This window comes from Eutrigla gurnardus, assembly GCF_963514095.1.
Source record: "Eutrigla gurnardus genome assembly, chromosome: 1".
Classification (NCBI taxonomy): Eukaryota; Metazoa; Chordata; class Actinopteri; order Perciformes; family Triglidae; genus Eutrigla; species Eutrigla gurnardus.
In genome coordinates, this window is record NC_139915.1 from 19,989,576 (window position 1) to 20,004,403 (window position 14,828).

The following is a 14,828-nucleotide window of genomic DNA, read 5'->3' on the forward strand; positions in this document are numbered from 1 at the left end:
GCTCTCAGAGTTGCTGTTGACCTTTAATGATTTTTATCAAAAATAAAAGCTGTTAAAAATTCATTGCAAAACAACGCAACATGCAACTTTTTCTTTTTTGAAAAGCTTCTGTGAAATCAGGCATTCTCATTAGCTGATGTGTTTTAAGCCCCGTTCACATACATCGCTACTTGCCCCCCACTTTCTGTCTGAATTCTACTCGCTGGCAAAAACTGGTAATGGCCAGGCTAGTTCAAGCGGGAACTCTCTGTGGAACTCTCTGTTGACGTCAACTGTCAATCATCTCTATTCTACATTCCGATTGGTACTCGCTTGGTACTCGCTTCACTCGCATTGCAGAAAGTTAAAATTATTTTATCTCCGTACCCGCTCACATCGCATCGCTGTCCTGGCCACATTCCGCTAGAACACATTTACATTCCATTGACAGTTGTCGCTCGGAGATGGGCGAGTAGCGACGTATGAGAACAGGGCTTTATACAGCAACTCTTTTTATTAGCAGGAAGAGAAAGAAGGAGAGAGACTTGTTGTTAGTGTGAGTAACGTTACATCCTGGTACCCAACACACAGAGAGACCTGTTGTTAGTGTGAGTAGCATTACATCCTGGTACTTACACACAGAGAGACCTGTTGTTAGTGTGAGTAACGTTACATCCTGGTACCCAACACACAAAGAGACCTGTTGTTAGTGTGAGTAACGTTACATCCTGGTACCCAACACACAGAGAGACCTGTTGTTAGTGTGAGTAAAGTAACATCCTAGTACCCAACACAGAGGGAGACCTGTTGTTAGTGTGAGTAACGTTACATCCTGGTACCGAACACACTTTACTAGTACATATTTCCAGCAGTTAGACAACAACATGAGACTTTGTTGACGTGTAAAATTATCTTTAAATTGACAAATATCATCTATATAACTTATGGTACAATATCAACAAGATCAAAACTTTAAAATGATTTCTCTCTCTGTTGAACATGCATATTTATCCTGGAAGGGGCGTGGCTTAGCCTCTCTATGCGTCCACTGGGGCACAAATAAAGGCGACTCCTGCATTTCACCCAGTGTTTCTGTAGTGACATCATTCTGAGAAATGAGAATGTAAACAGACTGAGAAAAGGAAATACAACAAGAGCTGCACATTTGGATACTTTCCCCCCCATTTTATTTCTTTTTAAATAGAAAACCTTGCCCAGCTGGACAGGGTTGAAAGATCAAAAATTATAAACGCCCAAGAAAAAAAACAAAAACAAAAACAAACAAAAAACACTATAATGACAACACAGCCATTCATCCTGTTACAACAGTCTTAAAATCAGACATTCACGTTGTAATGATAAAAGAGGGGCACCGACCCGGTGGAGTGCGATGATGCGTTTCAGGAAATGTTCTGACCTGGAACCTGCAACGCCAGACGACGTGGGATTTCACATCACAGCTCAACGAATGAGCACTGAAGCCACACCTCTGCAGGCAGGGACCAGCCGCAACACTTTTCAATTCAACATAAAAGAAAGTAATTTATAAAAGGAGACAGCGACGTGTGACTTAAGCTGGCCAACCAGAGTGCTGCTCCCATTTCAACTCACTGGGATTGAAAGGCCAGACTGGTTTCCACCTCACCTATCAGAAAAGGCCTGGGATAGATAGAGCTTTTGTGTTTACGCTCCATTATACAGACCGTTTCATTTTTGTGCCTGCAACACACATGCACGCACACACACACACACACATGCACGCGCACACACACACACACACACACACGCAACATGATACCTAAAGCAGACTGTGCAAAACTCTTTGGTGATAATGAGTTCAAGAAAAGGAACGGGAGGAAAAAACACCTTCCCACAACTGACATGGTTTTACAATCTTTCCAATACACACATTTCAACAGTCAGAAAGTAGAAAATGGAGCCTGCAAATTCAATAAATTAGACAGCAAAAAGGTGAATTGCAGATATAAAATCCAGCAGTTGGGTTCACAGAAATGAATATAAAAAAAAAAAAAATCCAGGAGAAACAGTAACAGTGTCGTTTGATAATAACCATACCATAAAAGCAAATGGAAAAGAAACCCACTGTAAAAGAGAAGATCTAATGAATGGCCCTTAGTGATCACAGGACGAGGTTACACTTGTCTTTGAATCAGATCAGCAGAACTCAGCTTTGTCCTCATTGGACATTTCAATACAACCTGACCGATGGTCACTGATGGTCACTGTCTGATCTGATGAATTTCCTGGTCAAAGAAGCAGCTGTACGACAGATAAACAATGTAATTTCCTCAAACTTCTTCACAATATAAAAAACATTATTTTTGCTGCTTACTCTTCCTCCCTGTGTATTAATAGATGTGTTGTACTGAACAGCTGCAAACAAAGCTAAGCTAATATCCCCTTTTACAGTTGGTAACCAATGATAACCGACTTTAACAACAAAGTGTGTAACAACTTGTCAAATATAAGAACATTAACCACCAAAGATGGTGAATCAACCTACCTATGAAATCTATCAAACATGAATATTTGGTGTCCACATATATTCGTGTATTTGTTGTGGAACGTCACACCAGCGAGGTTGATGGAACGTCAAACACCAGGACATCACTGCTTTGACTTAGTTGACTTTTACAAACAGTCCAGTGGTAGTCAACATGTTTATAGACGCCACCACTGGTGTTCAGGTTTAACCGGTGACTGTGTTAACTGGTGACTCTCAGCTGTTGAAAACACCAACAGAACATGGAGGTGTCCTCATAATAAAATCCTTCAATATATTTTAAATACATCTGTTTGTTATCTACACCAACCATTTACTGAAGTGACTATGAGCTGAGAGTCACCAGTTAACACGGTCACCAGTTCAACTGAAACACCAGGGTGTTCCTGTCTGAACTCTGTAGAACTTGAGTCTTTGGAATATGGATTCTGACGTACGAACAGGAAACAAGCAGAGATGTAGATGCTGCTGTTTTAAAACGTTCAACACATGTTCCTATAAATTATTCACAATAAAAGTCCCGTTATCTTATTATTTAAAGGCTTTCATTTTGAAGCAGCAAATTCAGGAAATATTGGGTTTTCATCAGTAGTAACTTGACAGCACTCTCTCCTCAGGAAATGAACTCCCGTTTGGGGGGAAGACGATGGAGACCTACTGTGATAAATTGTCAGGGTTGTGTTCACATGGTGTCCACACTGTCCTCACTAAGGTCCAACTCGATGCGAGCTAGGCCACCTTGGCATGTGGTCTGGCTGATTGAGCAAGATCTGACCTCGGAGAGTACAGATTTGACAGTTAATGTGTTAATGGCTTGATCACATGACAGTAGTCGTATTGAAAAGACAAGTGTAACCACGGCCGCTGGTGAAGCTGTGATCTGAGTTTAGTTACTGAAGAAATGTTGTTGACAATCAGTCTTTTGTAAACATTCACAATCAAGAGCTGAGTTCTATTTGGAGCACTGCTGGTCTGAGAGGACATGGACATCAGTTTTCTGTACACAGGACAAATGGAATATTCAAGGACCATGGGGGTGTACTTCACTGAGGTACACCACCAACCCCTGTCTGACAGACAACATGCCACCGCTGTAATCAGCCTCACACAATATTCCATTAATAGAAACATGTACTAGAACCCAGCTCGTCTCTATGAATTGTTCATCATTTAGTTTCTCTATATTTTTCTTAAAAAAAAAAGAAAAAAAGAAGACATATTTTCAAAATATATCTATGTGAAGTCTTTCATTTCAGTAAAAAATAAATTAGGTAGTGAAAACACCACGCATTGAGAAGTGAGCAACGACTGGGTTCACTTTTCAGTCTATGATGCCTGGCTTTTCTCACGCTGTCCTAACCGAGCCGTTATTGCTCGCCAGCCTCCTGAAGCCGTGGTCGTTCTTCTCCAGCCAGAGCTCAGCCAGCTGTTGGGTGGAGCCATGCGACGAAGCTTTGGAGCCCAAGCACATCTTATATTGCTTTGCCTCCAGGTTGGGGTCACATATGACAGGATGGTGAACGTGCACTATGCCTGTGTCTGTGCTTCTGAACAACTTAATCCCTGACTGGACAAATTTATTAAAAAGGTCCACGTCCTCCAATCCCCACCCCTGTATGGAGGTATCAAAGCCTCCAGCTCGGACCAAGTCTCCCTTGTAGACGCAGACGATACCGAAGCCGTAGTTCCTCCACAGACCCGTCTTGGCGGTGAAGACGTAGTGGTTGTCGCTGGGGACCTTCCCAGCATACACCACTTTGGGGTCGTACTGGCTGAAGATTATGGGGAAGTAGGTCTGCTCTCCCAGAGCTGTGTTGGTCCGACATCGCTTGAGGAAGTCGCTGGTGAAGAGCAGATCCACATCACAGTAGAAGAGCAGGGACTCATTGGAGAAGTGCAAGGAGCCCACTTCCAAGGCCAGAGCCCTGGAGAAGGAGCCGGTGACAGGCTTTATCTCCATCTCGGCGCGGGGATACTTCATGTGATACTCCCTCATCAGCTCCACCTGCTTGACCCGCTCCGTGTTGTTGTCCGTGCTGAAGAGCAGGACCAGCAGCTTGACGTTCTGGTTTGGGATCAGACAAACCCGTTCAAAGTTGACCATGAAGCGCACAAAGATGTCATAGCGTCCCGACAGCGGAACCAGGATGTTGACTTTCTTCTCCTTTGGTTCCCTCTGGTCCTGGCCGGAGGTGGCCAGTTTGAAGGGCACTAACATCTTGAGGGAGTTGGACAGAAACGAGAGGGAGTCTGAGTCCTTGTTGATGTGGCTGGCCAGAGCTCTGGCATCCATCTCCCCCTCCTCCCTGAACTGGATCTGGCTGAAGGTCTGCTGCAGGTAGGCATGCCTCCTCACAGGAACTGTCATGGTCTTTCCTTTGTGCTTCTTGTACAGCAGCAGCAGGTCCAGCACATACTCCGCCCCGTATAAGGGGTTGACTCTACGGTAGCCATACTGGATTTCTTTGAAGTCAATGACCCGCCCCCGTGTCTTGGCATTGGCGTTGATCATCTCCATCACTTGCATGATGATGTCATCCAGGGCTTGCTTCTGGGAGGAATCCATCCCACGGCGGGGTGGCTGACCGTCAGACGACGAGAACAGGTACTTCCCTGTCAAGAACTCCCACTCCAGGACCTCCTCTCTCTGCCGTGGATGGAAACGCATAAATGAAGGTGGCATGCCAAGCTGGAGATCCTCCCGACTGGGCTCGGTGGCTCCGTAGCGGCCCATCTGAACAATCTCCCGGTGGAGCTGAATGGTTCGGTGACGCAGGTCTGCGATCTTACGGCTGAGCATGTAGCTGTGCAGGCGATACTGGTAAGGAGGGTTCTTGTTGGGGTGGAGGGTGATGGCTCGGTGGATCTTGCTGTTGTGGAGATCTCGTATGTAGCCCTTCTTATTTGGTTCATAGTTCTCATAGAAGAGCTGCTGCATCTGTGGAGACAGGAGAGGAATTGTGTTAATGCTACTCAATGTAGCATTGTCAATGTATATGTGGATATTATTACACATTCAAATTGAAAATATAACTTTTGCTATGTATGCAGCCCACGTAGAACAGAGGAAGGTCCAGGACTTGTTGTCAGCTGCACTCAGACCCATGATATTGCATGAACATGATAAGCACCTTGCTGTAAGTACCATTCTGTTGAGCTACAGGGTTTCAATAAACCTTCCATAAATTGTTTTATATATATATTGTATTAAAAATATATTCTTGATTCTAAGGATGGTGACGCCTCTCTAAACATTGGTGTTGATTAGTAACATATATTATAATATTATTCATTAGCTATCAGTTATTATATTGGTTTTGACTACAACAAACAGATTATTATGGATGATCGTCATTGGCCAAAAGAAGTGTCCAGTACAGCAATTAACTCCACTGCTGACTGGAGCGTGTTTACTGCATACCTGCTTGAGTTTTACAAACCTACTGTTCCTCAAATTGCACGAGGCTAAAAGTGTAAACATTGGGACAGCTGCTTCGGAGTTGCTGGCAGGATCTCAACCGTGGTCAAGAAGGCAGGGTGTGTGTACGTTGCCTCCCAATGAAGGGAGCATTAGAACGACTGCAGACTCTAGAAAGTCTAATTTGAGAGGACGCCTCTGGAATGCAGCCACAGGCCCGATCCCCAGGGAAAGGCCATATAGGGAATAAGACAGGATAGGCCTGAAAGCTATGGAAAATGATACCTGAAGCTGAATACGATCACAGGAACTGCTTGACTAACTCTTTGCTTTTCCATGGCTGTAGCTTGCATTCCTCTGCGCCTAAGAGAGGGCAGGCTGCCAATCAAAACACACTGTAACCTTGTCATTAATGGATGTCTTGAGCCAAGCTGTGCCTTCAGAGGTGAAGGGTCAGTCTGTACGTCTGAAGGCGTCTTTCAAACAACATGGAAGCAATGCCTTCCTTGTCATTTAGGCTATGATATCTCGGTTGGCAAGTATGCTGATCAACCAAAATGAATAATCACTAATCATGATTATTGACTTTTTTTTTCATCTAGAAATACTTTAAAATTAAGAATTTGGCTGATGAACTTTTTAAACAAAGTTCCTGGGGGATTGAGTGGGTGCCATGCCACTTTTCCAATGGCCCATTATCCCGAAACCCCAACAATCCAAAGAATGTCCCATTGGACAAAAGTCCATTCCTCCATTTGGCCCATTATCCTGAAACCTCAAAAATTGTCCCATTGTATGAAAGCTGCTTTTTCCGACAGCCTGTTCTGCCGAATGCAAAGGCCCATTGATCCTGTCCCATGGTATCTAAGCCTCTGTGCAACAAACAGAGGCACATGGCTAATTATTATACAAAACAACATCATTGGACCTTCCCATGTGATTTTTTTTCAACCATGGCGAATGCATGACCACCTTACCATGCCTCTGTTTTATTTAACCTGATATTATTACCATAAACCTACGAAGCTCTCTCCACAGCCTTAACCTAACAAACCCAACCAACAGGGGCAACGACTTATTGGAGGAAGAGTGGAGGGTCGTGCCTTCTTTGGGAGGAAAAAAATCTGGAAGTTCTGAATACTTTCTTCATAATGATTAGCCACATGCTTTTGTTGCAGAGAGTGTGTATTCAATACCTTTGTTATTTGGATCAAGAAGCTCATGAAAAATAAGATGTGCCAATTGTAGAAGGCCACACATGGGTTATCATTGATCGGGGGCCATAAACACTTCACTTCATCCTTAGTATTCATCCATGCAGTCGTCATGAATAAACATAACGTAGGGAGAGTTGACAGAGTGTGTGTCATATTGAAACTAATGGACAGCTACAGGTGACAATCAGGTCATGAAAGGCTACAGGAACTTAATTGTGTCACATTTTATTTTGATCCAATTAATATTGTATTTGGACTTGGGCTGTCAAAATGAACATGTTAACGATTCATTTAAATAGAATAATAATAATCTGATGGACATAAATAATTATTGATCCATCCATCCACTACTGATGGACATAAATCATTATTTATCAGCAACTGCAGTATAAAGCTAAACAGACACATCACTTCATTTAGCTGGGAAGTTATCAGCTGTGTGTCTGCTGATATAATCTGTAGGGAGAGCCTGTTTGATGGAGAGTATGAAGTCAGCAGTAACATTACAGCATGAACATAGCAGTGCATTGTGTGTACCTTTTATTTGTCGGTGAATAAATGCTACAACTAGACACAAGCTAAGTTCCTGCTTGTTGTCAGCCAGCTGATAATTAAAGTGAAACTCTGGCTCAGGAACACTTAAGGTGGACTGATCTTTAAGGTGTATCAGCATTATTCTCCTTAAAGTTACAAGCTCCTCTGAGCTTTTTTATCTTTAATATTTCTTTTAACTGTGTAACTGATAGCAGGTTAAACAGTTATTAATATCTCTACTGAAAACTCTGCTCTGTTTGTATCAGGAAAACACAAAGTTGAATGTTTTCAAAGTTATTGTTAGAACTGTAATGTGTTATTAAGTATCAGTACTCTGTATCAGCAAGTACTGAAGTATAAGTATTTGTACTCAAGTCTGAAAATAAGTGGTACCTGTGCATCCCTATTTGTCGGGGCTTCAACCTCTGGTGCATATACACCTTCTTTCAATTATCTTTCCAATCCCACATTATTCACAAATGGTAAATAATCCTGATTAATCTTGATCCACAGCTACCCTGTGATTAATGTGATTAAAATATTTTATCGTTTGAAAGCCCTAATATGGACATGCACTACAGACATCTTTTCAATTTATATTTATTATTATTATTATTTGAATCCCCCTTCTAATTTTCCCCCTATTAATATTATTATTTTTGTATTTCATTATATTTTACATGATTATTGTTGTTAAAGCTTGTGCATGTAAATGTGTGTAGGATTTGTGTGTACCATACAATATACCTAAAACACAATTCATGCAGTTTACAAAAAAAAAAAAAAAAAAAAAAAATAGGGAGACCCAGTCGCACTGAAGGTAATCTAGTCAAGAAATTAAAATTGGCTCTTTCAAAGTCTTACCTAGTGTATTAAACTGATGCATACAAGACAATAATTAATTATAAGATATCAACATGAATAAAATAATAAATGTGATTAGGACGCCTATCCAGATGTGAGTCAGACTTGTGAAATTTCCATCAGAGTAACGTAAAGGGGTGAATGTCTGAAAGGGTCATTTTTTACATTTCTGTTAATCTTGAAACAGGCCTGTTACTTGGCTTCCAGTATTGAACTGCAGTCAGTGAGCAGATGCCTGTAAAGCCTGCTGTGGACACCATGTTCAAGTCTGCAAAGCCCTGAAGCCACACCCCTGCTGCTGCACAGAGCGCTGTTTGTTTGTTTATTCAAAGTGTATTAATATTGAAATGTGTCATTTGCTAAATTAAAAACATATCTTACATCTGCAGACCACATGCTGGAGAAAGTGTGTCGCAAACGACGAGGCAAACCACCACCATATTTTAGGGATCTGCCCAAAGATACAAATGTTCTGGGAAAATATTTGGAGATCCCATTCGTGTCATTTTATCTGGGTGATCTGCCAGAAGGAATAACAGGAAATGACAGATACCTCCTGAAAATATTTATAGTAGCAGCAGTACTCGTAAATGGCCACAGGCAGATCCACCTTTAGTCGAGAACTGGCTTGAAATCATCAAAGAAATTCATGAGATGTCCAGACTGGCTTTTATAATAAGATTGAGATATTATACAAAGCTGGATGAAATGGATAATAGCTTGGTTGGAATACAATGTTTGGTGGTTTCTCCCACTCACCCTCACTGATTAAAATGTTTTTCTGTGTATGTGATTTCTTTGATAGATACCTTCATATTTGCAACCAGAGATCACATTGAACAACGTTAATGAACGTGTAAATAACGTGTAAAAACAGCAGTTCAGGTGGAGAGTGGTACTGCAGCACAGTAGACAGAGAGAGGCTTCTTAAACAAAAACACACACAATTATAATAATTCAGATGAACTTCTGTGAGAAGTTGATGAGGGAAAGCTGCTCAAACCAGGAAGACACCACAGTCACCGTAGAGTTGAAGTGGTGTTTGTGAAGAGAGAGACTGCTTTTCCTCTCTGTCCTATTCAAGTTACTGAGAAACTCTTGGTGGATTATGTGTTTGACAGGAGATGCCCGGACAGATTCAGAAGTTCAGAGCAGGACTTTGCAGTCGGCGAGCGGTTCTTGTGATGCTTTAATATTTGTAACTATCATATTATTAAAACACAGTCATACTGAAAGTACCACTATCGTATCGGACAGGGCAGGGTACACTATCAACATACTTTTCTAGTAAACTGTGCAACACTACTGGCAATTATACTGTTCAGTGTTTCCCCTACCATTGTACAGGCCAAGTAGACCAAAAATAAGCTACCTATCAATTCATTCATAAATCAATAATCATTTACATTAGGAGCGCCTCCGCGCAGCTCTAGACTTGCTCCGCAAGACGCGTGGCCGCAACAATCCTCGCCGCGCTCTCCCGCTACGTTCTTTTTCGTGTACTTTACGCGCTTGATGTTGTTCTGATGCCGCTCTGCCTCGTTAAACCACCACGATGTCGCTTTCTACTTTGAAAACACGGAAAGTTGACACTGTATTTTGACAAGCTGTTGCACTCTTTAGACTTGTGGTGTGAGCGGAACCGGACCGGTACCGGAACCGGACCGGTGCATTTATAAGAAAATATAGTAGAGTATACACTCTGGTTGAACAAAAATGTTGAATGCAAATATAATAATTGCAGAATTGCAGACTGCTTGCTGTGCCACCTGACTTAATCCAACTGCACCAATACACCATCCCACGCGTCTCGTCTGTATAGGGTTTTTTCGGTGGGTACCACCGGGCCTGAAAAAAATTCTAGGGGAAACACTGTGAAACAACAAAGTGTCAAAAAGTAAAATATGGAAAAAGCAGTCAATGGGGTGTGAAGTTGATTGGATGTATGGTTCCCGAGGAATGCCAAAGACACACAGATGGACAGACAGACTATAAGCTTGTAGTTACTCTTTTTGCATCTGGTTTATTGAGACAAACAGAGTAGTTTCCCTCTCTACAGTATTTTTCCAGTTGGCCCAGACTGTCTCCTGCAGGGTAACACCCGCCATCATCAGCTGACAGCCAACTAGTCAGGATGTTTATGGCTCTCTCCTGTGGCTTCACCATCATTAGCACCATTCCTAATTCCTAATAATAATTCCTAACATGACCTTCACTTTTGTGGTCACTGTTGCAACTTAGGACTCCTTAGTGCGATTTTTTCACAGTCATTAACCTCATAACATCCCTGCCCCAACTAGAATGCTTCTCTTACAAAGGCAAAGGGAAGTCAGAAGGTACTGCTGGGAGCTAAAGCCTTGTCAGCATAATTTCAAGCACTTAAAATGGCACAGACAACACAATTAAACCAAAGAAAAGACTGAACAGAACTTCTTGGTTTTGTTTAGGTGACAAAACGTCTATGATGGAAACCTATGAGCACCATAAATCCAGTGGTGGCTAGCATGGTGCTGGTGTTTTTACTTGGTCCATCCGATGCAACCCCGTCTCCTACAAAATGATGTTCCCATAAAACTAAACTACTCTAAAACTGCAGCCATTCAGTCTGGAAAAAATAAGCTTCCTGGAAATGTAATTGAAACAGGTTGGCTAGGTCTCATAAAACATCATAGTTTGGCTTAATATGATTATGAAATTGAAACAAAACAAAAAAGCAGCAACTACAGTCTCCTGATGAAAGTCCTGTGTTTTAGACCCATGAATGCACCCAGACCACCTTCCTATGTGGACTTCCACAAACTCTTTGAAACTTATTTGTGATACATCAACAGCAAACGTAATCACCAAAAAAAGTACACAATGCAGTTTAGTTGTGTGGGAATGTAAAATTCAGGAGACCAGGATGGACAGACAACAGAACTAAAGCCACCATATAAAATGCAGCACCACGAAACCACACAAAAAGTCACACCACAGCCTCAATTCACAAATACATGGACTGTAGTGAAAAGTAAGACACTCTTTGTGACCACCAACAACTGGACATTGTGCACATCATGCTAGATGGACTGTGTTTGAATTAGAAGTTCCAAGAAGTATGCACATTTATTCCTTGTAGACATTTTTTTTTCATTGTTTTTATTGCAATTTTTGTTCCCATTCAACAAACAAACAGTGTCTACAACACTAGACACAAAGCAAAACACACACAAAAACATTCACTACAGCTCTTACATAAGAGATGAACTTATGACATGATACAAGAGGTGGTGAATCTTACAGTACACGAATGTCTTTCAAGTCCACAGCAGTTCTTTTAATAGAGTGGAGGAAAGGTCTAGACCGATATAGTCCAAAAACGGGCGCCATACTCTGTAGAACTGATCTACACTGTGATGTATAACGTTAGTAAGATATTCTAAAGGGATCAGTTCAAAAATTATTTTGCGCCATCCACAGATAGAAGGAACCTTGTCACTAACCCACTGCAAAATAATATTTTTCCTAGCTGCAAACGTTAGAATATTATACAGTCTTTTGTTGACTGCTGTTTTCAGATGGGGTCCATTTCTATATTAATATGAAAAATTCTCTCCATTTCACTTATAATTTTAAACCAATATCTTTGAAGTTTATGACAAGACCAGAAACAATGAGTTAAAGTTCCCACATCAGTTTTACACTTGAGACACAGAGGGGAGAAAGAGCGGTTGAAGAAGTGCCTGCGGTGAGGGGAAATATGTAATCTGTGTAAAATCTTAATTTGTATTGCTCTTGTTTGAGCGCAAATTGATATATTTTTTTGCAAGAGACCAAATGGTATCCCACTTATCTTCATCTACACTGTAAAAAAAATCCTAATTTTACGGTATATGACTCTAATTTTTTACAGTAGTTTTTCTGTTCTTTGAACTGTATAAAATTACAGACTTTATCAGTAAATGAACAATCTGCCTGTTATTTTAAGTATTATGACAGTAATGACAAACTACATTTATTTCTAATTTTTTTACAGAAAAATACTATATTAATTATACATTATCTTTCTGTTTTCTTAAATTAAATACAAATTATTGTAAAATGACAGTAATTCTCTATAATTAAATATATAACTTGTAATAAAAAGGTTTATGTCCATAAAAACAATCTTAACACTTTTCTCTGTAATTTTACAGTAAATCTTATTATTTTCACATTTGCATGTAATTATACATTCAACCTGCAATTAAATATGTAGCTTGTTATATGAAGGTTTATTTCCATACTAACAATCTAATTTTTTTCTCTGTAATTTTAAGGTAAATCTTATTAGTTTTAGATTTATGTGTACTTTTACATTCAAACTCTGTAATTAAATATGTAGCTCATTATATTAAGATTTATGTCCATATTAACGTTTTTCTCTGTAAGGTTAAGGTAAATCTTATTAATTCACTAGTACTATGTGGTATGTATAAAAGTACTTGTATAGACTTTGGATTAGACTAGATAGTATTAGACTAGTGAGTACTTTAATATTCAAACTGTAATTCTGGATATAATGGCAATGATTCTAACAAAAATACGTACAGGTCAGGCTGTCTGTGCAGACAGGTAGGGTGCGTCTTTCAGTGGCTGAAGGCAGCGTAATGTGTGGGGAGGTCAAAAACAGGTCAATGACGGCAATCGGTAAACTTGTTGATGGGTAAAGCTTGAATTCGGATGATGCTTAAATAACAATGATTATCGCAAAATAAAAAAATATGAGTGGGTTAGCATTTATACATTCCAATAAAAATCATTTCTATCTATTATATCTATGTTACATTAAACTGGAATAGGCCTTTATCTGCTGTTCAGCAAGTAATGCAGTAAAAATATTGATGCTTTTGATATTTTGCTTAAATCAAGTGAAGTCAACTCATCTTTGTTTATATAGTGCTTTCAACATAATGCAGTAGATCGTGTGTAACAGAGAGAGAGAGGAGAGAGAGAGAGAGAGAGAGAGAGAGAGAGAGAGAGAGAGAGAGAGAGAGAGAGATGCTTATGTAATTAAATATATACCCGCCTACAAATAAAAATAAATAAACATTTATTTTCTTTATCATCTTTTCCTGATAAAGAAAAAGATACCAAGCTGATACAATTGCTATTGGCTGTCTTGCCATGCTGCTTTGAATGCGATTGGTTGATGTGGCTGTCATCACGAAAACTGGCCAATGACAACTGTGCGCGCCTTCTTTTTGAAAATATGTCAGTTTGAATGGGTACACGCTGGCAGTCGTGCACTAATGGACTACCTGACCACTAACGTATTACCTGGATTATTACCTGGACTATTTTACATCTGCTCGCCATGTTTTCATTTGGAGCGAATCTGAGTTGTGGGATTTCAACGGAGAACAAAAAAGTGGAGTATGGACACAGTTGAAGGGTCAGGCGGATCTGTTTGGTCAGCTAACATTACTTGGACTTCACTATATAACTGTTCTGCTGTATCAGGTAAGAATTCATTTACCTTCCCTTTGTAAAATCATAACCTAACGCAGTGTTTGTGTTCATTCCCTTAATTTACAGTGATGGTCTTGTCAAACTGTTAGCTAACCGTTAACTAATGTTATCGTATAGTCGTAGGTGATTAACGTTATTTTAGCACATTTAGGTCATTTCGGTCAGCACCGAAATGTGTTTCTGAAAACATTTTATGCGAGAAATAAGCTATGCAGTTGCTGAATCCGTCTTTATTTTAGATCGACAACGGTCAGGTTAAAAGATTTTCGACAGCTTGCGGGAGGCGGCGCCCCGTCTCTCAAAACTCGCCGCGACGCGAAGCCATTGCACGGCAAACAAACAAAATAGTGAAGTGCTGTGTCCATTTATTCAACTCAAGCATTAATTCAAGAACAGCAATAAGGTTTGTGGCATTCAGATAGCACCATACAGCTTCACTTCTTCCTGAAACAGAAGCACTGATGTCAACCTGTACACTGAAGTAAACATTCATACTGGGAGCGGTAGCTCCAGCAGCTAGGGAGCTACCTCTCCTAGCATGAATGTTTACTCTAGTGTTACTGTTGACTTCAGTGCTGACGTTTCCAGTAGAAGTGAATATCGCTGTTTCCTGCTCGCTCCCGTTCGCGTCGTCACTTCTTGTCCGCGTATTTTTGGGGAAAAAATACGGATATCCATACCGAACACCACAGCTAACTAGCGACTGAGCAACTGCGACCATGAACTTCAAGTATTAACAGCGTCCCTCTCATGAGTATGACTCGATGACCCGCCTCCCCAACCCCTGTAATTGGCCAGCACG

General features: G+C 40.6%; 1 protein-coding gene across 1 annotated transcript in view; it reads right to left on the reverse strand.

The window, feature by feature from the left end:
• Positions 1-778: 778 nt before the first annotated feature.
• chsy1 (chondroitin sulfate synthase 1) overlaps positions 779-14,828 on the reverse strand; it is a 95,569-nt gene continuing 81,519 nt past the window's right edge. Inside the window, exon 3 of the mRNA XM_084006893.1 lies at positions 779-5,441. Within this exon, the coding sequence (XP_083863019.1) occupies positions 3,849-5,441 (1,593 nt within the window). The 3' untranslated portion in view covers positions 779-3,848. The remainder of the gene's footprint in view (positions 5,442-14,828) is intronic.